The sequence below is a fragment of the Xenopus laevis genome, chromosome 8L (assembly GCF_017654675.1).
Source record: "Xenopus laevis strain J_2021 chromosome 8L, Xenopus_laevis_v10.1, whole genome shotgun sequence".
Lineage (NCBI taxonomy): Eukaryota > Metazoa > Chordata > Amphibia > Anura > Pipidae > Xenopus > Xenopus laevis.
Window position 1 is genome coordinate 25,784,796 of NC_054385.1, and position 27,392 is coordinate 25,812,187.

At 41.0% G+C, this 27,392-nt stretch overlaps 1 protein-coding gene across 1 annotated transcript; it reads left to right on the top strand.

Annotated features, from left to right (window-relative positions):
• Positions 1–27,392, top strand: LOC108698280 (fatty-acid amide hydrolase 2). Its single transcript, XM_018229646.2, has 11 exons — positions 1–159; positions 266–444; positions 2,476–2,695; positions 2,775–2,984; positions 5,870–5,989; positions 12,764–12,899; positions 13,023–13,140; positions 13,938–14,057; positions 14,239–14,338; positions 16,972–17,166; positions 26,507–27,392. Exons 2-11 carry the CDS (start codon positions 268–270, stop codon positions 26,692–26,694), a joined length of 1,584 nt encoding a protein of 527 aa, XP_018085135.1. The 5' UTR covers positions 1–159; positions 266–267; the 3' UTR covers positions 26,695–27,392.

The window sequence follows — 27,392 nt, forward strand, 5'->3', positions numbered from 1 at the left end:
GAGAAACTTGGGAGGGGCAATCACAATGTTCACCTTGTCTGTCAGTGCTGTGAGCACTTCCTGTGAGAGAATAAACAGACACTCCCACCCCTCATTACAGCGTAGACTCTCAGCAGGAAGGATCTCTCTGCAGCTCTGATATAGTGACAGTTTTAGGAGGTAAAATGCTGTCAGAACTTTTTTTCTGCATCATTACATGCTGAAGGAAGAATAATATAACTGAATAATTATTTAAAATGTCCCCTTTAACCTTGTTGGCACCCAGCAATGCGTCCTCTACACCGTGTGTTGGTCACCACTCTCCGAGGGCTCAGCTGGCTCTTGTTGCGATTCATCCGACTGCTCTCTGTGTTCTCCCGGGACCCCCCATGTCCAGACCCCCCACTGGACCCTCTTCTTCTAATCCCAGCTACTGAACTGGCACATAAGATCCGCTGTAAGGAGGTAAGGGTAGGAATGGGTCATACCATTTTATTTGGGGTAGTGAAGTGGATATTTGGATCAAATGTTGCTGCTCTGACTTTCTGTCTTGTACACAGGTCATTTTCCATGAATTTGCACCAGATAACTGATGGGATGGACAGGAGAATGTTTACTAAAATGATTTGCCTTATCATGTCAGTTTTGTGCTTTTCCTTGTGCAGGGCATTAGACTTTGCCTGTAGCCATGTTACAGTCCAAGAAGATAAAATTAAAGGGGTATCTCACCATTAAATTACCTTTTAGTATAACAAAGAGAATGACATTATGAGAATTTGCAACTGGTCTTCATTTTTTATTGCTTGTTGTTGTATTTTAAATACAACAATACATCATTTTTATTCAGCAGCTCACCAGTTTGATATTTTAGCAGTTCAGCAATGGTTGCTAGGGTCCAAAGGTTGCTAAGGATAACACATTCTATAACATACCATAAAGGTGAACTACCACTTTCAGTGAAAGCCAAAGCAATATTATACCTGGGTAGAAAGCATCCTAACTTTACTTTCCCTTGATGGCTAAGCTTTTCCCCAACAGATATAAAACTTTATCAATTCTGTAAGTGGTATAATGTTGTGCCTCATATAGCACATTGCATAATAAATTACAGCAACCATTTTCTGAATCATTTCCCTTTAATGTCAATTGAAAAATTCTTTTTGCCTAATAAAAGAAAACAACATAATTCTAAGCAACTTTGCAATATACATTTATTACAAATTTCTGTGGTTTTTAAGTTCTTTATATATATATATTATGCTATTAAGGGCAGAGACACAAGTGGAGATTAGGGGAGATTTAGTTGCCCAGCAACAAATCGCCTCTTCTTCGGATGGCTAATCTACCCAAACTGCCTTTCCGCCGGTTACAAACTAAATCACCAGCGGGATGGCACTTGGAACGCTCAGTTTTCCAAAGTCGCCTGAAGTTTCCTCGTCGGGCAACTAATCTTCCCGAATCTCCACGTATGTCTCTGCCCTTAAAGCAGTGTCTGTCCCTTTCTATCCTCTACCCTGAGGGCTCCGACTATTGATACAATGTAAGACAAGACTGCTGATTAACAGACCTGCCTTTGTTGGGGAACTTTTGAACATTGTTTAAAAAGCAACAACCATGGGCACCTGTTGGCCGAAAATGTTTTCCCCAACCAAAGGTGTGGGCTAATAGAACCAGGACTCCGGTTGAGGGTAACAGTAGTCTTTCTTATAAATAAACTGTCCGTGTAGAGCGCATGAACATAATAAGTTTTTGATTTCATTCACATAATGAGCAAGGGCAGCATATGCTTATTATGCACATGCATGTGCCCCAATATGGCCACTCAAACTGGGAGCTCCCTCCTGGTGTAAGTGTCCTATAGCTGGCAGGGGTCAATATTTCAAAAATATGACTGTTATCCCCAACCAGAGTGTGGGTAAAATATTTTTGGCCAACAGCAAATACTGCTTTCAAAAGCAACTATTTTTCCAAATAAATTTAAAAGCATTGACAATTTTTAATAAAAGTATATGTATATTGTTGCTTAGAATTATGTTATCTTTTGATAGACAAATTTTTATTTTGGGGTTGATTTTCCCTTTAAAGACCTTAGGGTAAAGAACTTAGGGCACAGGCCTGTTTTTCTTAAAAGAATAAAAGGGTAACAGTTTTAGTAGATGTTAAGTCTAGAATTACTTGCATAAACCCAGAGATAGGAATTTATGACATTAAAAGCATGTTTTATTTCTGTGGGGCTGTTTTTAAGTTTTGCTTTATATAGAAGGGTATTTCTTCTAGACATTGTCCAACTGATAAAAACGAGAGTGATGCCATTTTTGTGGCTAAATGCAAAGGTGCCATGTTGACTACAGTACCACTGCTATCCAGTTGCAAATCACCTCATTTTCATGAAGAACAGCTCTTTAAACTCAGTGTTATAATGGGGAAATAAATATATATATGCAAGGGGGCATTGGCATAATGGTAGCACTTATGTTTTTTGATTTGACATGTCAGCTGCAGAGCAGTGCCGTGGTACAAGCCTATATTACGAGAATACGACAGGTCAATCCAGCACTCAATGCAGTGGTGTGTGAGCGATTTGATGAGGCTCTACGAGAGGCAAGGAATGTTGATGAACTGGTTTCATCTGGAACTGAGGATGAAAAAACCCTTAGGGAAAAGTATCCCCTTCTTGGGGTTCCCTTTACTGTTAAGGAAGCATTCGCTCTACAAGGTGAGTAAACCTTATTGTCATAAAGCTCTGGTTTACCATATTATTACGAATATTCTATCTTATAGTCTTGTGTGTTTAGGCATGCCACAGAGTTCTGGGCTTCTGTCTCGCCGGTTTGTGTGCGCTCAGTCTGATGCAGTGGTGGTATCGCGGATAAAAAAAGCTGGAGGAATCCCACTGGGAGTGACTAACTGCAGTGAACTGTGCATGTGGTATGAATCCAGTAACAAAGTATATGGCAAGACCAGGAGCCCTTATAACCCACAGCATATAGTTGGGGGCAGCTCTGGTGAGATATTTATTATTGCTTTTTATATATATTATATATATATCTTTTATTTTTCAATATTTATGTAAAGTCAGGGTGGCTTTGCAATTGACAGAACAGACTAATAAGGGGACTGATTTTTTTTTATTGTTTTACAAACAAACCATACCATAAAGCTGAGTTATTAAGTACAATTTCCATGTCAAGTACATTTTACAGTGCATTTATATTACATTTCAGTGTTTGGGTTGATACCTTAGTGCTATCAAACTTTAGGCAACTATTCATTCATACCTGAGAAATTTATCGGACCACCAGGGTTAAATCTGTCAGAAGTTAAGGTGCCCTTGGGTTTTCATACCCCCCCTTTTATAGATTGTAGTTTATGTGAGGGAACCACAACCTCCTAGCCCTGCCTCCCACCATGGACTCCATATTTTATCAAATTTCTTTTGTTATTCTCTAGCTAACAAAGTGAGCTTGATGAGATGCAGGTTTTGATTTACTAGTGTAATCCAAGTTTGCACTGTAGGGGGCTTAGGGCCCATCCACGTCATTGCAATTATGCTATGGACAGTTCCAGGCTATGTGTAGAAAGTCCGCCCCTTCGGTCCCACATCTATGACATTTTGCATCTGGATTATGCCCCATGGATCTGAATCGTGTAGGGGTGAGGTAAAACTGTTTAAATTGAATTATTAACTTGTCTCGTAAAGAATATAGGTAATAGTAGCTTCTGTCTGTTGCCTCTTCCCATTCCTCCTCAGTAATGTTTGGAATGGCTGCCTGCCATTTGCAGTATGCTTTTTTGAAGGGTGAGGGGATTGTTTGTATTAAAATTTTATACAGTGTTGACATTGGTTTAGTCAAGGACCAGAGTACTGTTTCAAATTGGGGTTGAGAAGTTTGCATATCCAATCTACCAAATTGTGCCTGGAATACCTGACTAAATTGAAAATATCTAATAAATCGGGTTCAGCAGGTTTCTCTTTGAATTTGTAAGATCCAAATGTGGTTCCATCTAGTACATCTTGTAATCGCCTGATCCTTTTTTAGGGCCATTATAGAAAATCAGGGAATTTCTGGAAATGGGGGAGACAGGAATTCGCCCATAAGGGTGCGTTAGGGGGTTAGATTTGCAGAGTATTGGGGGTAGAGTTTGAGGTTTAGGTTCCAGGCCTTTCTTGGAACAGCCATAACCGCTGGTAGATTCTCGTAATCTGCTGGTGCTCTATACAGAAGGTGCCTAAGGCCTTCTAGTGATCCCACTGCCAATGCTTGGAGATTTGTATTTAGGTTGTAAGGGTCTGGATCGAACCACCATTTAACATAGTGCAGTTGACTGGCTAGGTAATAAAGGAATAGATCTGGTAGTCCAAGGCCCCCTGTCTTTAGTGGCAGGGACTAGTTTACCCCAGGCCAACCTGGGTGTCTTACCCCCCCATATGAAATGTGTCAGGACTTGATTGACAGTTTTAAAGAAGCTTTTGGGGATATGACTGGGTGAATTATGAAATATGTACAGGAATCGTGGGTGATACACCATCTTGAATATGTTTTCCCCCAGAGAGTTAGCGGTAGTTTGGCCCATACAGGAAGTGTAGTATTCAGGGCTGCTAGCACTGGATCAAGGTTACGTGATGTAAATGTGTGTAGGTTAGGGTGGATGTTAATTCCTAGGTATTTAAAGCTTTATACTGTCAATAGGGGTGAGGTGTGTTAGTTCAAGGATAGGTGCAAGGTCTATTCGTAATAAAACAGATTTATCCCAAGTGTTCCAAAATGTGTTATAATTGTAGCTAATGTGTTTAGTGATGGTCCCGCATCTGCTAAGTATACTAATAGGTCATCTGCATATAAAGAGATTCTCTCTCTGGTCTCAGGCACCAACCCTCAAGTGAGGGAGCCTGTCGTATCATGATTGCAAGAGGCTCAATGGCCAGTGCGAACAGTAGGGGTGAGAGGGGACATCCCTGCCTTGTGCCCTTAGCAAGTGAAAAGGGTTTAGATGTTGTGCCATTTGCCCTATTTTGCGCTGTGGGGGTCGAGTACAGCATTTGAATCCTGTTTATAAAATTGGAACCGAAGCCAAAGTTAGAGAGTACTGTCCATAGATACTTCCACTCTACTGAGTCGAAAGCTTTGGTTGAGTCGAGTGATAGCACTACCCTGGCACCTGCATTGTCATGTACCTTCTGGAGGTTGAAGAATAGTCTCCTTAAATTAATAGTTGTTGTTTTGCCAGCCATAAAACCAGTTTGGTATTGGTGGATCAGGTCTGGCATGACCTGGGGTCTTACTGGGAGCCAGGGCATTAATAGCCTGTTGCAGTTCTTGATAAGTAATAGATGAGTCTATTATGTCTTTTTGGCAGTATGAGAGTATTGACTTGACTGAGGTGGTGTTGTAGCTCTGTTTCGGTATAGGTAATCTGCTTGGCTTATAGTGATTTGAAGTATTCTGCAAAGGTGTCTGCTATATCTTGTGGCGTAGACCGTATTGTGCCATCTGCTGCTGTTATAGATGCAATTGCAGTTGAGGGAGCTTGGGGGACTGTTTTTTTTTTTGTGAGTTATCTCAACCTAACGCACAACTGAAGCACACAACTTATGCTGTTGTTGCAGCATGAAAAAAATGGTTGAATGAGCCCACAAATCATTATATAACTCAGAACTTTATGCAAAAATTGAAAGATCTAACAGAATTATTTAATGCATGCTAAATAGATTTTAAAAATTCCTCAGTGGCTTTACACTCCCCCCCCCCAAAAAAAAAACCTTATACATAGGGTTTGATGTGCAATGACATAAATGAGAACTATAACTCTTCCTCTTGCTGTTAAATGTTGAATAACACCAATATTGATTTATTTATGGACTTACTTTTCATAATGGTTTACCTTGCAGGAGGTGAAGGCTGTATTCTGGGGACTGCAGGATCAGTGATTGGCGTGGGCTCTGATATTGGTGGCAGTATACGGATGCCGGCATTCTTTAATGGTATATATGGACACAAGCCCACTGCAGGTAGGAACTAAAGAAACAACACTTTACCATTTTCCTCTTTATCGGCCAGCATGTACTAATAATCAGTTTGTGGAAGGTTAGCCACCAAAAATCAGTTAGGGGTCAGACAGAGTGGGTGGCATAAAAAGAGGTGCAAGCAAACCACTAATAAAGTATGAGCACAGAGATAACTTTGTATTTTACTTGTTGCTTAACCACATGATTTATTCTTAACCCATAATAACTAAAACCTTCCCTATGAAATAAATTAATAAGGAATCATAACTGAGGTGATATAGAATCTTTCACATTAAACCCATGCCAATGGCCTAAACCTGAAAACAATTCTTAATTTTAATCGTGGACCATTCTCTTCTGTTCCTCAACTTGGTTGGGACAAACTAAGTTGGAAAACTGGGCAGCAAACTGGAAAATGAGGTTCAATGTTGATAAATGCAAGGTTATGCACTTTGGCAAAAATAATATAAATGCAAGTTATACACTAAATGGCAGTATGTTGGGAGTTTCCTTAAATGAGAAGGATCTAGGGGTTTTTGTAGATAACAAGTTGTCTAATTATGGGCAGTGTCATTCTGTGGCAACTAAAGGAAATAAAGTTCTGTCTTGCATAAAAAAGGGCATTAACTCAAGGGATGAAAACATAATTATGCCTCTTTATAGGTCCCTGGTAAGGCCTCATCTGGAGTATGCAGTGCAGTTTTGGACTCCAGTCCTTAAGAGGGATATAAATGAGCTGGAGAGAGTGCAGAGACTAAGTGCAATTAAATTGGTTAGAGGTGTGAAAGACTTAAATTATGAGGGTAGACTGTCAAGGTTGGGGTTGTTTTCTCTGGAAAAAAGGCGCTTGCGAGGGGACATGATTACACTTTACAAGTACATTAGAGGATATTATAGACAAATAGCAGGGGACCTTTTTACCCATAACGTGGATCACCGTACCAGAGGCCACAAACTTTAGACTAGAAGAAAAGAAATTTCATTTCAAGCAACGTAGGTGGTTCTTCACAGTGAGAACACTGTGGTTGTGGAATGCACTGTCGGGTGATGTTGTGATGGCTGATTCAGTTAATACCTTTAAGAATGGCTTGGATGATTTTTTGGACAGACATAATATCAAAGGCTATTGTGATACTAAACGCTATAGTTAGTAAAGAAATGGGTATATATAATTTTTATGAAAGTATGGAGGGGTGTGTGTATGGATGCTGGGTTTTCATTTGGAGGGGTTGAACTTGATGGACTTTGTCTTTTTTCAACCCGATTTAACTATGTTACTATGTAACTATGTAACCACAATTATAACAATTATTTATAGGGTGACATTTGGCATACACAATGATTTGATTTAAACACTGACATCTTAAATGAAAACTATACCCCCCAAACAATGTAGGTCTCTATAAAAATATATTGCATAAAACAGCTCATATGTAAAACCCTGCTTTATGTAACTACACCATGTTTATAATAATATACTTTTCTAATAGTATGTGCCATTGGGTAATCATAAATAGAAAATTGCCATTTTAAAAAATAATGCCCGCCCCCTGGAATCGTAGTATTCACTGTGCACACAAACATACCAACAAACTATACTTGTTCACATGAGCCAATTAACAGTTCTGTCTTTTCCTTCCACACTTCTTCCTGTTACAACAATTAGAGTTGTAGTATTTCTGGTCAGATGATCTCTGAGGCAGCACACAGACCATCACGAAATGGTGGTTCAAGGCAAGAGATGTAAAAGGGCAATATTTACTTTAATATATGTTGGTAATATTATTTAATATGCCACTTAATATGATATAATCTGTTGCTTAAGTGTTCATTTCGGGGTAATAGTTTTCCTTTAAATGTATGTTTTTACTTTTTCCATCATCTTGTAATACGGGGGGGGGGTCGCTACATGGCACTTTATGTAGCAGTAACAAGGTAACTTAAAAAGAAAAGGTTTTCATAGATTTAGATTGGTCTGCAATATAAGTAGGAACAATGTATCTTTAGACAAACTACAGGAAGGGAAACGTACATTCCTTTCTGTATCAATGTTTACAGCAGGTATGGGATCTGTTACCTGGGAAACGCCTTATTCAGAAAGCTCTGAATTATGGGAAGACAGTCTCCCATAGACTCCATTTTAATTAAATAATTCAGATTTTTTTTAAATTGATTTCCTTTTTTCTCTGTAATAATAAAACAGTACATTGTAATTGATCCAAACAAAGATAGAATTAATCCTTATTAGAGGCAATTCTATATGGCATATTCATTGTTTAAATACATTTTAGATAGACATACATTATATAAACTTATATATAGAGATCCAAATTATGGAAACATTTAGCTAGAAAACCTCAGGTCCCAAGCATTCTGGATGACAGGTCCCATACCTGAACCTCAATAGATAAAGTCATCTCCATCTAGATCTTTTTGAGCCATTGGTAAAGAAGCCAATTCTTTGTTGATGCTTAAATTTCATTTTCTCCCATTGAAACTAATGGTGATTTGTCACTTGCATGCCATGTTTAGCTAACAATGAGTTGTATTCAAATGCTTCAGTTCTTCCCTTGTGTGCCTACTACTCATTAAGTTCATGGCCTGTAAGGTTCATTATTTTCTGCTTTTGCCATAACTTAAGCCCTTCTCTGAACTCATTCATTTGAAACCTTAACTCTGTGAATTTAAAGCGAGTGTGGGAGCTGCTAAGCGAGTGTTGCATGTAATATAAATGTTGCATGTGAATTAAGTTTTAAGCAGCGTTAAAAACTTCAAGGCGTTGGGGTTTGCTGTGCATGCTGCATACCTCCCAACTGTCCCATTTTTAGAGGGACAGTCCCTCTTTTGACAGCTCAACCTGCAGTCCCTCATTTGTACTGGAAAGTCCACTTTCTCTGAATAGAACATCCAGAAAAAGAAAAAGAGTTTCTAACTTAATTGGCTTTTGGATGAGAGCTCAGAACAGCCACAATAGAAGATAAGATACACTTGTAACAATTCAAATGTATCTAGATAAGCAATGTAGATAAAAAAAAATAAACAATATAAGATAACGGGTCCCTTGGGAAATGTTAGACTCACAGCTTTAAGGGCAATTCAACTTCATTAGCAAAACTGTAATAACTGAAAAAAAACACAGAAATATGTTCAAACTTTTATAACCTGCGAAATATATTAAAATGAACATGGCAATTAGGGTGTGTGGCCACAAAAACGGGCGTGGTAAAAAAAAATTGTGTGCGGTAAACTGTTAGATACATTTAGTGCATTTATTTTCTTTTTGTATTTTAGCCTGAGAGTTTCTAAAGGGGTTGTTATTTTACTGCTAGTAGCAAACAGCATTTTTTTCCCTCTTTCTGCTAATTAAGGGGGAGGAGTTAATCAGGTAAATTCTGAGCAGGCTTTGTGTTCTGTGGTTTGAAACCTTAACTCTGTGAATTCAAAGCGAGTGTTGCATGTGAATTAATTGTTAAGCAGCGTTAAAAACCTTAAAGCGTTTAAAACCAAAAAGGTGTTTGTGAGGAATTGCACTTGGGAGACTGTAAGTACCCATTGTAAAAATGAGTGCAAGTGGGTTTTCTGGTATTACTTAGTGTTTGTCTTGTCACATGTATGTGGTGTTGGAGCAGCAGTTCCATGCAGTATTTACATGTGAGAGATGTCGGTGGGTTTTCATCTTGGAATCTGAATTGCAGACTCTAAGGGGGGAACTTGCAGCAATGTGGGCAGCGCCGATTCTGGGGCTGCTGCCGCCTGAGGCAGCAGCCCAGATGCCGCCCCCCTCCTCTCCCGCTCCGCGTTAAAAAATTAGCGTCGGAGCGGGTTTCAGGGGCTGTATCGCTAGTGCATTGAGCGCTAGAGCGCTCTTTGCACTAGCGGAGCCGAATTTCCGGTTTATAACCTGGAAGTTCGGCTCTTAAAGTTACAAGAGGCGGCTTTTTGCCGCCCCTTGTAACTGGCCGCTCGCTGCCGCCTGAGGCAAGGGTTTCACCTTGCCTCATGGCAGAGGCGGCCCTGAATGTGGGGGAAGAAAGGAGGCTCGCAGAGCAACCACTGCCAGGGGCTAGTAGAGTGGGGGGAGAAGGGGCAGTGGAGGCTAATGAGGGTTTGTGACAGTCAGGAGGGGAAGTAGGGGGCAGAAGGGTAGGGGAGTTGGTCCACAGCTTGTCCAAAACAACAAATTCACCATGGCTAAGGATGCTGTGGAGGAAATCTCTGAACTGGTGTGTATGGAGCAGGCTGCCTCTCAGAACAAAAAAGCAGGTTCTAGTTATAGGGGATTAGAAAGGTGGATATGGTAATCTGCCATAAGGCCCCTTCATGCCGAACAGTCTGCTGCTTGCCTGGTGCATGTGGTGGAACAAGTGGAAAGATTATTGGGAGGGGCTGGGGAAGACCCGGCAATCTTGGTACACATAGGTACAGTACCAATGAAAAAGTTAGAGGGGGTGGTGAAGACCTCAAGAACAATTTTAAAAAAACTAGGTGTAAAGTTGAGGACGAGGACTTCCAAGGTAATTTTCTCAGAGATATTACCTGTGCCACGAGCAATGCTAAGAAGACAGCAGGAGATTAGAGAGATTAATGCATGGCTGAGAGATTTGTGTAGGGAGGAGGGTTTTGGGTTTTTGGAGAACTGGGCTGATTTCTCAGTTGGCTACAGGCTCTTTGTGAGGGATGGGCTGCACCTCAATGATGATGGTGCAGCTGTTTTGGGGGAGAAGATGGCTAGACGGTTGGAGAAGATTTTAAACTAGGCATGGGGGGGAGGGTTCAGTAAAAGATTCAGTGGAAGACAAATGACCCAGAATTTATAGCAAATGTGCCCCTGGGTAATAGTGACCATAATGTTATATCATTTAATGTCTGGTGCAAAAAACAAATATATACTGGGGCAACAAAAACCATGAGCAAACCAAGCAAATTTTAATGCCTTGAGGGCTGCCCTTCAGAGCATTGATTTGGGCATTAAGTTTTCAGCTAAAAACACAGAACAGAAATGGTTGTTATTTAAAACTATATTAAATCATTACTGTTCTTAATTTATTCCCATAAATGTAGAAGCTCTAAGAATCACCCTATGTGGCTTAATATAGAAGTAAAGAAGGAAAGCAGAGAAAGGCATTTAAAAACTACAAGTCTGTTGGGACAGAAGCTGTATTTAATGAATATAAACACTATAATAAATGTTGTAAATCAGCAATCCGGAAGGCAAAGAAAGGAAATGAAGAATGCATTGCGGCGGAGGCTAAGACTAACCCCAAAAAGTTTTTAAAATATATTAATAGTACAAAAGATACAGGTTGAGAGTGTGGCTCCATTAAATATTGGTACCAGTATGGTTGTAACAGATACAGAAAAGGCAAATGTGCTAAATCTAGCTCCTTAGTCAGTGACTGACTATGATCCATAAAGCTTTAATAAAAATTTATGTAAACAAGGCTCCAGGGCCTGATGGCATACACCCCAGGTTCTAAGAGAGCTTAGTTCAGTTTTAGACCTATTTCTGATTTTCTCAGATTCACTTTCATCTGGTATGGTACTTATGGATTGGAGAAAAGCTGATGTCATTCCAATATTTAAAAAGGGATTACGATCTTAGCCTGGCAATTATAGGCCAGTAAATTTGACATCTGGTGTGGGCAAATTATTTAAAGGCTTGTTAAAGGAATCACATTCAGAATGTTGTCCTAGTGAATGCTATTATGAGCAGCAATAGCATGGCTTTATGAAGGATAGGTCATGTCAGACAAATTTGATTGCTTTTTATGATGAGACAGTGGGGGGGGCAGTAGATCTATTTGGATTTTGCCAAAGCATTTGATACCGTTTAGTTTCTAAACTAATGCTGTACAGTTTTGGTCCCCATCACTCAAACGGGACATTATTGTATTAGAGAAGGTACAGAGAAGGGCAACTAAGCTGGGAAAGGGTATGGAAAATCTTAGCTATGATGAAAGACTGGCAAAATTGGGGATGTTCATGCTGGAGAAACGGCGTTTAGGGGGTGATATAATAACTATGTATAAATATATAAGGGGATCATATAATAATCTCTCTAATGCTTTATATACCAGTAGGTCTTTCCAGCTGACACAAGGTCACCCATTCCGTTTAGAAGAAAAGAGGTTCCGTCTAAATATTCGGAAGGGGTGTTTTTTACAGTGAGAGCTGTAAAGATGTGGAATTCTGTCCCTGAATCAGTTGTACAGGCTGATACATTAGATAGCTTTAAGAAGTGGTTGGATAGCTTTTTAGCAAGTGAGGGAATACAGGGTTATGGGAGATAGCTCATAGTACAAGTTGATCCAAGGACTATTCTGATTGCCATTTTGGAGTCAGGAAGGAATTTTTTCCCCCCTCTGAGGCAAATTGGAGAGGCTTCAGATGGGTTTTTTGCCTTCCTCTGGATCAACTGGCAATTAGGCAGGTTAAAAAAGTTAAAAGGTTGAACTCGATGGACATGTGTCTTTTTTTCAACCTAACTTACTATTTATTCATGGTCATTTATTTTATTCTCCCTTTATAATGCAGACAATTCTAATCATGAAACCATGATCTAAAACTTAAAATATAAATAAACCGAGCTGTTAAAAAGGATATTTTGTCGCATTAATATATATATTATAATATCTTAGTGTTGCTGATGGGCTGGCCTGTGCATCTATATAAAAATGTGCTTTTAGAAGGTACCCATCGTAAAACATTATTGTCATATTCATTCTTTAATTCATCCTGATATTATTATCCTATATATATATGTTTGTCTACCCATAGATATTGTCCCTAATGATGGCCAATATCCTATTGATCATGGTTGCCGTCGTGAATTCCTTTGCACTGGTCCTATGTGCAGATATGCAGTAGATTTGATTCCTCTCTTAAAGGTGATGGCAGGAGAGTCAGCTGGCAGGTGAGAGATATCACCTATAGATGGGATTACCGCAGCTGGGCCAAATTTGTCTTTTTAAAGGAACAGACCTGTAAAAATAGAATATTGTTACATTTCTTAGTCTCTTCCTTTCATTTTCCACAGGCTGCATCTTGACAGAGAGGTCAAACTGAGCAATCTAAGGTTCTTCTCAATGGAGCATGATGGAGGCAGTCCATTTGTGTCTCCAATGGATAAAGAACTGGTCCAAGCCCAGAGACGGGTGAGTGGAATTCTGCAGCATAATATTATATTAAAGCAGCACTCGTGCACCAGAGAATTTGCTTTTTAAGTATCTATAGTATACTGGCATTAGAAGAAGATAAATGTGTAGGCATTAGCAGAGGAAGGGTACATTTTACAGCAGCCGTAAAAGGGGGAGGTCCATGTTTGAGCAATAGCAGAGGAAGTGTGCATATACATAGGCAGCATTATTGAGAGGAGGTCCACATGGGAGCAGTAGCAGAGGAAGGGTGCATATACACAGGCAGCTGTAATAGGAGGAGGCCCATATGGGAGCAATAGCAGAGGAAGGGTGCATATACACAGGCAGCCATATTAGGAGGAGGTCCATGTGGGATCAATAGCAGAGGAAGGGTGTATGTACACAGGCAGCCATATTAGGAGGAGGCCCATGTGGAAGCAATAGCAGAGGAAGGGTGTATATACAAAGGCAGCCAAATTAGGAGGAGGCTCATGTCGGATCAATAGCTGAGGAAGGGTGTATAAACACAGGCAGCCGTATTAGGAGGAGGTCCATGTGGGATCAATAGCAGAGGAAGGGTGCACATACACATACAGCCGTATTAGGAGGAGGCAAATATGAGGCAGATTAGACCCTGCCATAGGACAAATGAAAATGAATATGATTGATTTGAAGGAAAGGAGTAGTAGTATAAGAAGACACTTTCAGGCAAACAAAATAAAAATTTCTGCATTGCCGCTCTCAGTGTAGTGATAACATTCTTTGCTTTTTCGGATGATTGATCCTGTGTGACTGACTGTGATTTCTTTCTACAGGTTGTTGAACACTTAGAGAAGGAACTTGGGGTAACTGTCCAGCAGGTGTCCATATATAACCTACGCTATTCTTTTCAGATTTGGTCAGCAATGATGTCACAAGATGGTGAAAAGGAACAGGTGAGACTACTGTTATCATTTAGCACCAATTCCAAGCCATAAAGAAGTAGTTCACTTTATGCACACTAGGATCCCAGATTGCCTTCCTGTGTAAACCCAAGGCAAGAAAATGTTATTTTTATTACATTGGATCTAATTTATGCTGGGTACTGAGTGTATTCTCTTTTTTTTTTTTTACCAGAGTTTTGCAGATTTGATGGGTGATGGTAATAGCTTTTGGCCTTTTTGGGAGCTTTTAAAATGGATTTTTGGTGTTTCTAAGCACACCCTACCAGGAATAGGTAAGAAAGGAAAAATATTTGCGCATGTAGGAATATCCTGAATACTCTGGGTGATAAATAATACATTCCTTTTACTTATAGAGGCTTTAGGCTAAAACTACTAAGCTGATAATAGCAGGATGTCGAGTGTGACTGCACTAACATTATCTTGTGTGTATTTCAGCAGCATTAGGCTGGTGAAGTGAAAACTCCAGGGAAAAGTCTGTGTGGCTGCAGTAAGTAATGCTGTTTAATTCTGTGCCGGCTCAGGAAAAGCTAGCTAATGGGCCCCAGGAGTGAATGGAAGAGAGCAGGGTGGGCTTCCATTCCTTGCTCCATGAAGGGTTTTGTAGCTGCCTAAGTAAAGGGAAACAAGTAATTAGCTACATGTGAGTTGTAGTTAAAAGGAGGTGTGAGCTACACCTCAGAGCTTCCCCCTAGAGACCTCCTCGAATGGAGGAGGGTGAGGGGCCATGTGAGAACATCCTTGAGTGGAGGGAAGGATATGTGCATGTGTGCAGCTGGAAAATAGAGAGTAATTCCCCCTGTGTTGGAGAGAGTGCCAAAAGGACTGGAGAGTGCTGGAAACGTGAGTTATTTTAACACCAGTGATTCATGTCTGAATCCCAAACATGTGAAATTCCATTATACTTGTGGTATTGATCACATCTATTAATCTATAAAATACTAAAGCCCAATAGAAATCCAGTAAATGCCCCCAAAAGCAAAGCACATGGCTGCTTTCATTCTCTTGAAACCAGACAATGAGTAGGGCTAGTAAGGGAAAGAAGGGGACTTGGGGTGAGCTGGACCACAAATGGATAAAGCAAGACTGCACAGGAGCTTGGTCTGGAGACCTGGCATGGAGAAGAAGAGAAGAGAGCAGTGTTTTTGGATTTGGAGGCATTGGGAGAGCAGAATTGAAGTGAGACAGGGAAGGCAACAGCAGGATTTCAGCTTCAGTTTCCCCAGTTCCACTTGATGTAAATAAACGTACAAATATACAATACGAAGTGATGAGCAAATTTTTTGCCAGCCTTGGATTCACATCGACAAAAAATTTCACCAAGACAAAATTGTCACTGAGACAAAAAAAAGTCACCACAACAAAAACGCCAATTAACTTTAATGCATTTGGAGAAAAAAAGATTGTTGCGCAAGTAAAAAAATTTTGACGCCTATTGACTTCAATGCGTTTCGCAAATTTTACGCGGGACAGCTTAGCTCATCGCTAATTACATGCTGAAAGGGTAATTTATGAAGGGCTTGGTACAAGTGCAGGAGTACTAAGGGCCACCAAGTTACAGCTGTTAGAGTCCATACATGTACATAACCAGGACCGCCATCAGAAATCACAGAGCCCCATACGACAAAATTTCCTGGGCCCCCTGGGCTGTGCCCACTGCAAGCCCCACCTTCAGGTCTGCCCTCCCCATCCCACAGGTCCGCCCCCAGCACACAGTAAAAAAAAAAATAATGGTGGCTAGGGTTCCCACATGTTAATAAAAAATAAAAAGATATTGGTGGTCAGGGCCCCCCATAAAAAAACATTTGTGGCCAGGGCCCCTCCATTAAAAAATATTGGTGGCTAGGACCCCACATGAGAAAAAAAAATTGGTGGCCAGGCCCCCCCACCTTATAAGAAAATTGGTGGCCAGGGCCCCTTAAACATCCATGCCCTCCCGAATCAAGTAAGTGTGGCGTGGCCGGGCCCCCCTTACCCTTGGGGCCCCCTACAACTCTCCCCCCTGTGCCCTGTCCCCCCCTGATGGCTGCCCTGTACATAGCCCTTCCAGTAGAATGATCTGCACTCAGCACTGAATGAAGAATCTGCCACAAGGAGCAGTCTACAGCGCTTATAGTACAAAGTAGCCCTATGCTTAACCCCACATATAAGCAGACAAGAAGCACAGGAATTTTTTAGCTTGTGGTTTTTGAATGATGCGCTAGATAGGGGTGTGTTGGGGGGCACCTCCTGTCCCTCCAGTTTGCAGCACTTCTGAGTGTCCAACTTTTTTTTTTATTCCCTATTCTAGAAACACAAAGAGATGCCAATTTCATGGAGGGAAGATGTAAATGGAAAAAACAGACTAATACTACTTTACTGGTGTTAAATAATCATAATCCTCTATGTTTTCTTACCAAAGCAGCATCTAGCCAGTTTATTATCTCAAAGACAAAGATGTTTTTTTCCACATGTGAGCAATTTAGGCACCATATTTTATTTTTCTTTACTTCTCTATTACTCAATACAGCCTAATTACAATGCCATATGCAGTGTGGGCACCATGCAATTATCCGCAGAACTTTGCACTCTGTTTCAAGTGCTAATAAATGAGCATTTAGGTGCATGCTCAGTGCTCTTGTTCCCCTTGCCCCCCCTCCATGCTGTAAATGACCCCTTATATTCTTAAGAAAGATTTTAACCTCTAAGGTAGTGGTCAGGCTGTTTTTGAGGTGAGCAGTCAAGCCGGACCACTCAACTCTGCTCCATGGTGGTTATGCACCTGCAGGCACAGTATCGGCATGGGACCAGACGATCAGATCAGCATATCGGAGACATAACCTACAAGTATATTCAGCTTTAGCCATGGTGCTTAATTTTAGAGTGTTCTTTAAGATAATGATACTTGTGCTATTTTCTTACTATGCAGCACTGGCCCTTACTGAGAAGATGACCCAATGGAATGTTCGAGGGAATGAAATTATGATAAAGAAGGCCAGGAGTTTGAGGCAGGAAATTAGCACCATGCTGGGGGATGATGGGATCTTGATTTATCCTTCACATCCCAAGATTGCTCCGCGGCATCATGAGCCTATTGCAATGCCATTCAATTTTGCTTATACTGGTTAGTATACCCTTTAATTACACAATGTTTAATGACAGGGAAGCAGTGGACGGCACAGGTTCCCTCCTTTCCACTGTATTTATCAGGAAACTGATTGGGGCTCATTTACTAGCACTAAGCAAATATGCTCCTGGGCAGTAACGCATACCAACCAATTATTGATTAACTCATTAACAGTAGGGAAGCACCGAATCCACTCTTTTGGATTCGGCCGAACCCCTGAATGCTTTGTGAAAGATTTGGCTGAATACCGAACCAAATCCTAATTTGCATATGCAAATTAGGGGAGGGGGAAAAAAATTCTTCCTTGTTTTGTGACAAGTTACGCGATTTGCGTGCCATTAATTTTACATATGCAAATTAGGATTCTGTTTGGCCAGGCAAAAGGATTCGGCCGAAAACCAAATTGCTGAAAAGGGGAGAATCCTGAATTCGGTGCATCGCTAATTAACAGTTAAAACAAAACTTTGCTTTCCATGAGTTACTGTACCTGGACAAATTTGCCCAGTGTTTGTAAAAGAGACCCATTATCTAGACAGCTTTGAAATACATGAATGCAATTTCTTATGGTGTCTTAAGTTATTTGCTTTTTCTCTGTAATAAAAAGGTACTATTAAGCTAGCCTTCCACTGACTGCAAGTACAGCTTTTGGGCAAAATGACAATGAATTAAGATATCTAGAACCTTGGTTGTCTGAATCCTTATCTCCAATTGTGTTTACTTTGCTTGCAATACTGCATGTTTAAGGGCAGGTAAAGCATCTCCTTGTAGCATACTTTATAGAACTTTTTTCCTCTTAGCATGAGACCCTTGCAATCATACAGTCTTGTACAGTATAAATGTTGCTGCCTGAAGTATCATGACTCTCAAAAAAATTAATAGTGATGGGCAAATAAATTTGCGAAACTGTGGTGATAATTTGCTGGCGGAAAAAACATTTGGACACGCGTCAGAATATCAGTGCTTAAACACTGTTGCGCGTCAAAATTATTTGGACTCCCATTGACTTTTATGCATTTAGACAAAATAGGCGCGCATAAAATTGTCGTGGGCTTCAAAATTGACACGGGCGTCAGTAGCTTTAGTAGCTGTATGCACAAAATGTCTCTGTCTTAAATATATTAATAATGGGTTGAGTGCAGAGGACTCTTGTGTGTATATATATATATACACAAAGTGCAAACAAAAGGTTTATTCATCCAAGAAAAAAAGGGGTTTATTCATCCAACGTTTCGGTCCCACACAGGAACACAGAAACACAGTGCAGTGTGTGAGTTCAGCATATATAGCCAAAGAGAGGCTAAGTGATGATAGAGCCCGCCCACCATGATGATATCATAGTCATAAGAAACACACCTGTGAGAATAAAATAGCCATCTGGTTGTAACAACGGGCTCCTGTATCTTCTATTCCCTGCTTAGGCCAGCTCCTATGTATCTGCCTGCACCCTTCGTGGGGAAATGGGAAAGCATGTTAGTAGGGTAACCGGTTACCCTGTACCAATATCTCATACAGTAGACGTGGACGAGTTACCGTAGGCACACATCAGACTAGGACAACATGCACACGAGTCTCCCTTGTGCATCGGGAGGTATTATAGACCATTTTCTGCCTAGTGAACAGGCAAGCCTCTATCTACTAGTATCATATACACTAGTGGAGTGCTAAGAAACTGGTTCGAATTGCCAGCCAGCACCCCCCGGCTACCCTAAGGAGCATTCCATACTCTCAATTTATCAGGGTCATCAGGAACAACTTGGATGCCCAATTGGCTCGGACACAACTGACAACTATGTTTAAAAGATTATGAGAGAGAGGTTAATCTGAGAGTCTTGTAGACATGCAACTCAGCAGGGCTATGCAACACACACCGGCCTCTCTGCTTAACAAGACAAGGGACAATCCGAGAACCTCTGCACCATTGATCTTTACCTCAACGTATTCCTCGGCAGCTAATAACCTCTCTGGACTGATAAAGGCGAATTGGTCCATGATTTCCATGGATGAATCCTTATCTCTGTTTCAGGCACCACAGCCGATGATGGGCTACAGACGGGACATAATCTGAGGGACATTCTAATGGTCAATGACTTCAAAGGATGCGGTTCTGGACAAACTGTCTGGCTATCCAGCAATAAGAAACTGGACTGCTACAGATGTCTGGATTGTACCACCTGTCGTTCTTATTCTTAGTTCTTATGACTATGATATCATCATGGTGGGCGGGCTCTCTTTTGCCTCTCTTTGGCTATTATATGCTGAACTCACACACTGCACTGTGTTTCCTGGACAAAGGTTGCTGTGTGGGTCCGAAACGTTGGATGAATAAACCTGTATATATCTGTAAGTAGAAGTCGCACTCACAGGTCTTAGCAGGGACAAACTAATTTTATTAACAATGCCCTCAAAGGCACAACTAACATTTCGGCTGTTCCACAGCCTTTCTCAAAGTGCAAAAGTAAACACAGCCACCATCTTAAATACCCCAAATGGCGGGAACAAAACATGACATGCAGGGGGGTGTGACGTGATCATTATATATACACAGGAACTGCCAAACAGTAATATCAAAATATATACTAAAACTAGTCAATGCAAAATAGTATAACATATATCGGATCAGGTGTTAGTGCCGGCAAATGTACTGTTTAGTCAACGTTGTTACAAACCGTGTAGTGAAAAGATCAAAGTAACAATGTTATTGGAAAGATACAATCACCATTGTTCAGTAGAGGTAGGAAGTACAAAATAAAGTTATAGATCGTGAAGTATATACATTGGTGTACAGATAAGAAACGGACAGAATAGGGGTAGCAGGAGCAGGGCGAAAAAAAAGAAAAAAAATTGCGAGTGTCAAGTACCTTTTAATAAATCATCTGGCAAAATGAGATCGGTGCCCCAAAGTCGGGTGGCAAGATATAGCGGGGAGCGTGTTCTGCTGATCGGATGCTTTCTGTGCGGAAAAATAATTGATACCGCTCCTCCGCGTGGGTTCAAAGCCGGTGTCTTTGCAGATTATTTAACCGGATCTCTTATGTTGCGATGCTGAAAGCAGCGTGTCTGTTCAGTGTGAGCGTTCAGCCCCCACCGGAGCTGCACAGACAGGGTTAATGTGGGAGTGATTTGTAAGCACTACTCCTCTGGCTGTTAGATCAGAGGCACCCTCATTTATCTTACAATTGTCAAACGGGCTTTCTATTTAATAAAAAACAGAAATGGCACACTAGGGCTGGTTCAACCACAAGGTTGTCGGACTTTCTTTGTGAAAAAATCTTAGAAATATATTACAACTAAAGGTGCCCATACACCGAGAGATCCGCTCGTTTGGCGATGTCGCCAAACGAGCGGATCTCTCCCCGATATGCCCACCTTGAGGTGGGCAATATCGGGCTGATCCAATTGTGGGCCCTAGGCGGTCGGATCGCGGGACCGCATCAACGAATAGATGCGGCAGCGATCCGACGGATTTTATCGGCCCGTGTATGGCCACCTTTTAGATGTCACTCAGGGGCTGGTTCAAACGTGTGGACGTGGAACCTTCTCTATAATCTGATGAGGCCTCTGACCAACAGGTTGTTCCGAAAAAAGCCCCTGTGGATAATAGAACTGGAAATCAGAACAGTATTAGTGAGCATGCATCTAAGCACACATAATTTGTACTATATTGTAGTATAAACCATCATAGGTACTCGACCCTGTTGATGTTGGTGTGAGTCCACATATTGCCCAGCCTAATTGGTCATTAAGTAAGGAAAAAATGTAAGTGATTATCAACAACCAAAAATTGCAGCAAGATTAAAAAATGACGGCAATCGAGAAAAAATAAAAATGCCAGAACCATGGACAGAGGTACAGTACCACACAGGCAATAAAGGAGTGAAGATAGTAGAGAAAAACACAAAGTGATAAATCATGAACCTATGGAGCAAACTCAAAAAAAAGGATATTAGACCCCCAGCACAGGGGAAGCTAAAGGAAAAATGAACCCTGTTGGAATCCTCCTGCACAGAGGACCCTCCATATTATCTAGTTGATCTATGGACAATTATCACATCTATAATGCTAGTGTATATAGATCTTGTCTAAATATTAATCTGACAAATTACAAACAAGTAATGTGTGAATGATCAACAGGGTTATTGGAAAATAAAAGGTGCATAAGATACAAGTTCATTAAGTCCATGAGGATTGATTGTATTCAGTCTGTGTATCCAGCGTAGTTCAAGTTGTAGTAAGAGTCGCTCTCTATTGCCACCTCTAATGGGTGGGGTACATGGTCAAATAGCATACAGCCCAAGCTAGACAGTGAATGTTTGTACATTAAGAAATGGGAGGCATTGGGAGTATCAGCCTTGCCACAGTCCAATGCCGCCCTGATAGAGGATCTGTGGTTCGCCATCCGCTCTCTGAAGGTGGTGATTGTTTTTCCAACGTACATGAGTCCACATGGGCATTTAATGAAATAGATAAGAAATCTGGATGTACATGACAATCTGTGGTTTATCTGAATAGTTTTTCCAGTGTGTGGATGATTAAAAGATGGGCCTGAGATTAAGTTGTTGCATGTGGTGCACGATGGACATTTATAACAACCATTTTTCCGGGAACCTAACCATGTGGAGTTAGGTGTAGAGGTGTAACAATGTTTTGGGTCAGTTTTAACCAACAAGTCCCGAAGGTTCTTACCCCTTTTGTAGACAATCCAAGGGTGAGTCCTAAAGGAAGGGGGCAAGGTATTGTCCGTCTACAGTACAGACCAATGATTATGTATCGCCTGTCTGGGGCATAAGTGGTTAAGAAAGTCATTCTCTCGGCTTGAAGTGTCTGTGCGCCCAATCGGGGAGCTGTAAGAAGCTGAGCCTGAGTGTGGGTCAATGCTTTGCTTTTGCGGGTGAGTAAGTCATCCAGTTTATATCCTCTCTGCACAAACAGTATGATAAGATCATCAATCTGTTGGTGCAGTTCCGGGAGTGCAGAATTATTCCTTACCATATGTAACATCTGTGAATAAGGGATGTTCCGTAGCATGTGTGGTGGATGGCAGGAGTAATGATGTAGCAGCGTGTTGCGGTCAGTCTCCTTTCGATAGGTGGTAATCTTCAGACCCGTTGAATTAAGTGTCAGAGTGATGTCCAGGAATGAAATCTCAGTTTCATGGATGGTTGCTGTAAAGCATATGGAGGAATCAAGTGTATTAAGTTCATTCACCATTTGAACTGCTCAAAAGTACCGGTCCAAAGTAGGAATAGGTCATCTATGAAGCGGAAGAGTCTGTAAATATGTCTACCATATTTAGTCAGGATATGTCGCCGTTCGTACTGGGCCATATAGAGGTTGGCAAATGATGGAGCGACATTTGAACCCATACTGGCCCCACTCAGTTGTAAACAGTAGGCCATTTCGAACTTGAAATAATTCAGAGAGAGACATGTGTGTAAAAGTTGCGTGAGGAATTCAGTTGGAGGTCTATTGGAGTCAGGGTGTGCAATGAGTGCTTCCCTCACCACTCCAATACCATCTTCTGTAGGGATGACTGTATATAATGAGGTCATGTCCATGGTGACCAATTTGGTGGCTGAGGGTAATGGTGCCGCTTGTTGTAGTTTAAGTAAAAAGTCCCCTGTATCTTGGATATAAGAGGGTGTACTCAGTACGAGTGGTTGTAGAAAGTGATCTACATAGATGGCCAAGGGTTGTAACAATGAGTCCCTCACACTGACTATTGGTCGTCCAGGGGGTGTTACCAAGTCCTTATGGATCTTCGGAAGGGTATAGAGAATTGGACAAATAGGAAAATCTTTAGTCAGAAGTCTTTCTCCTCGTCTGTAAGGAAACCTTGTGTGTATCCAAGGGAGATCAGAGCGTCGACCTGCAGTTTGAACTAAGAAGTGGGGTCTTTGGGTAGATGTTGGTAGACCTCACTGCGATAAGCACTATAGTCTTGTACCACTACTGCACCCCCTTTGTCCGCTGGTCGGATGACTATAGTGGAGTTATTGGATAAGTTGCGTATTGCACCCCTTTCAGACCTGGTCAGGTTGGGATGTAAGTTCTTGCTTGTCCTGACTTTATAAGTCTCATCGATCAAGAATCGTGTAAACGCTTCAATGGATTTGGGGGTATTTGTGGGTTCAAAATAGCTAGGGGATTTGAATAATTGTCTCTGTCCAGTGGAAACTCTGAAATGTTCTTTGAGTTTCAATGTGCGCTGGAAATGATGCATGTCAAGCTGCTGGCTGTGGGCAGAGGGTACAAATGACAGACCTTTAGATAGAAGACACATCTCGGCTTGTGTTAATTGATGGGAGCTCAGATTAAAGACTACTGTTTTGGGGGCTTGGATCCTTTTACTGAACGAGTGCTTACTCCCACCCTTTCTCTTGTGCGGGCGTCCTGGTCTGTGATGTGTTGACCGTGACCTAAAAAAGGTGTTGAAGTCGATGTGGGTGCCTGAGGTGTAGAAGGGGTGAGCTGGGAGTAGGAATGGGATGCTGTGGTTCTAGGGTCCCCGCGGTAGGTTCTCCCTCTCGTCCATCCTCTGCCTGGAGTGTCGGTGTCAGAGGAGAGAGAGGTGTATGGTGAGGAGTCAAATTGTGCTGGAAAGTTGTGCCCCTTGTTCCTGATGGGTCTGCTGGAAGAGTTATCATCACCCCCTGTGAGCCACCTGTATACTTTTCAATTCTGATAATCTGCTGTCACTGTGGTCACTTTTTGTTGTTTGAACTTATGTAGTTCAGCTGTGTAGTGGGAAAGCTGTTGTTGTAATTTATCCAGCCATTTGGTGTCTCTATCGATGGTAAGTGTAGGTAAATGGGCGATTTCGAAAGCTGACAATTCGTTGCGAGTTGTTCTCAGATTTTTAGAGACTTCTTCAATTACAAGGAGCATCAAGTCCATTGAGCATTTGTTCAATATCTGGCACCATTTCTTACAAAAATCAATGTTGTTTCGTCCTATGGTCGGTATATTCCTGCTATTCAATATCTGGCACCATTTCTTACAAAAATCAATGTTGTTTCGCTCTATGGTCGGTATATTCCTGCTATTGATATTCACATCTCTGCTGCCTGGATTGGCCATACCAAGAGTGTATGAAGAGGTGCTGAAGATATCATATATTTCAATTAAACATGGGTGCCTGATATGAAGAGTTGATTTGTAGTACACAGCTTACCGGCACTCACGATAGTTCAATATATTCTGCCTGGGTGCCGACCACAAAATAGTAAAGTAATATCTGTAAATAGAAGTCGCACTCACAGGTCTTAGCAGGGACAAACTAATTTTGTAGTATATATTTTGATATTACTGTTTGGCAGTTCCTGTGTATATATAATGATCACGTCACACCCCCCCTGCACGTCATGTTTTGTTCCCGCCATTTGGGGTATTTAAGATGGTGACTGTGTTTACTTTTGCAATTTGAGAAAGGCTGTGGAACAGCCGAAACGTTAGTTGTGCCTTTGAGGGCATTGTTAATAAAGTGTGTGTGTGTGCGTCAGATATTTATTTCCAATGTTAGTAAACATGCCCAAAAATAAGAATAAGTGGGGAGAATCCCAAACTTCCTACCTCCTGTAGCAGGACAAAAGAAAAACTGCCTGTAGGAAGGGAAGGTACAGTGGATATTGCCAGAAGGAGGAGCTACAGATTCTATTAGTTTGTCCTGCCACCTGAGGTGACCAACTGAAATCCCAGACGTCTGCACTGACACGTTGGGCTGCCTTGGGAAATATATATATATATATATATATATAATATCAAAACAGGGGGGGTTGTGGGAGCACTCTAAAGGCTTTAATATATATATATAAGTATAATAAATGCTATTGCATATGTACCCCAAAACAGGGGTTATTTTGTTACAAAGTTATGATCATAAATTGATAAGCCACCATACCACGTCAAGGTAAACCCCGAATGGCGGTCCCTAACTTGTTTTATATTTTATGTGCATTTTAGCATTACCTGTAATCAATGTCCGTTGAACGCTGTTTTTTCACTAAGGGCTAAATCCTCCCCAGCCAGCAATCAGGCTTTTAAAGGAGAGATATTCCCAAAACAAACGCCCAATTTTAAAAGCATAGGATCACCACTAGTTTAAAGGGGGGGTATGGGGTGCTACAACCACTGAAGCTATGCCACAGCTCCTGGCTAAATATACAATATCAAAACAGGGGGGTTGTGGGAGCACTCTAAAGGCTTTAAAATATATATATAAGTATAATAAATGCTATTGCATATGTACCCAAAACAGGGGTTATTTTGTTACAAAGTTATGATCATAAAATTGATAAGCCACCATACCACGTCAAGGTAAACCCCGAATGGCGGTCCCTAACTTGTTTTATATTTTATGTGCATTTTAGCATTACCTGTAATCAATGTCCGTTGAACGCTGTTTTTTCACTAAGGGCTAAATCTATATATATATATATATATTTATTATATATATATATAAATCTATATATATATATTTTGAACTACTGCTGATCCAGAGGAAGGCACCCCTTCTCAAGCCTCTCCAATTTGCCTCAGAGGGACAAATAATTCCTTCCAGACTCCAAAATGGCAATCAGACTAGTCCCTGGATGAACTCGAGTTATTTCCAATAAGACTGTATTTTCTCACTTGCTAAATAACTTCTTGAAGTTATCTAATGTGTCTGCCAATACAAGTGCTTCTGGGTGAGAATTGCACAACTTCACACCTTCTTGAAGTTATCTAATATATTTGCCAATACAAGTGCTTCAGGGAGAGAATTCCACGACTTCACAGTCATCATGATATATAAAAGTGTTTTGGACAGTACTTTATACTAGGAATGCACCGAATCCACTATTTTGGATTCGGCTGAACCCCCGAATCCTTTGTGAAAGATTCGGCCGAATACCGAACCGGATCCTAATCCTAATTTGCATATGCAAATTAGGAGTGGGAAGGGGGAAAACATTTTTTACTTCCTTGTTTTGTTACAAAAAGTCACACGATTTCCCTCTCCACCCCTAATTTGCATATGCAGAGGGATTCGGCCAAATCCCAATCCTGCTGAAAAAGGCAGAATCCTGGCCAAATCCCGAACCGAATACTGGATTCGGTGCATCCCTACTTAATACTCAGTACTTCAGGCTGGCATTCCAGAAAAGCAGATCACACTCTAACTGCCTCTCCTTCTATTGCTCCCCTCACCATGGGGAGTAGCTGCATAGTTTTAGGAATCTTTACATTCTCAAATATATAAGACATGTCTTAAATTTCACTCCCAGAGCCATTGCTCTAGAGACTGTTTAATACTCTGATTTATTGTTAATATAACAGCTCTTTTTTCTGTCTTCTCTAGGTATTTTCAACGTTCTAGCTCTTCCGGTTACTCAGTGTCCAGTAGGTCTTAGTCGGGATGGATTGCCTCTAGGTATACAACTTGTTGCATCCCACTATAATGACCATTTAATTCTTGCACTTGCCCAGTATCTAGAAAAGACTTTGGTTGGATGGATGCCATCTGGAAGCAACAAGGGGCAAAACTAAAAGAATCTGCATTTCGAAGCTTTATCTTCTGAGATTCCCAGTGCGAGGATTATCCACAGTCAAATGTAGACTGGTAACATGGCTCTGAGGACATGGACACAAATTAATCTTAAATGAATGCTAATTTTGTACAAATAATACTGTTTGTGTATTTTGATTAATACCCTACAATCCCAATAATAGTTCTGTTTACAATGGTGAAAAATAGTGTGGTCTAAACTGGTCCTGAACATTGGTCCCAGATTTATAGTAAAAGAATTGGCTAATTTGCCTGTGGCAGTGATGTATAAGTTAAGGTCAGTACTTGAGGGACTTTCATTTTTGCCATCCTCATCTATCCAGGTTGTTATTCTATTTTTAGAAGAACCATTTCTGTCAGTGAATTTACCAATGCTCGTCCTTGTTCTAGAATGGATGTCAGATTATATGAGACTGGAGGGGCTGCTACAAGATCTCTTAGACAATAGCTATTTGTTGAGCTGGTGGGGGGCTGCTTGGGCCTATTTTGAGTCCCAGTTGGGGCCTGATTGACATTAGTATATATAATTCCTGCAGGGGTGCTAATAACAATTGGATGAAGGCTTATATTATAGTGCACGTTTTTATTCAGACTGTACTTGGTCTTTCTCTTCCTGCATGTATCTGCTGATATACATGTGTGCAACTGGGGTACTTACTGTATAAAAATATTGTGCAAA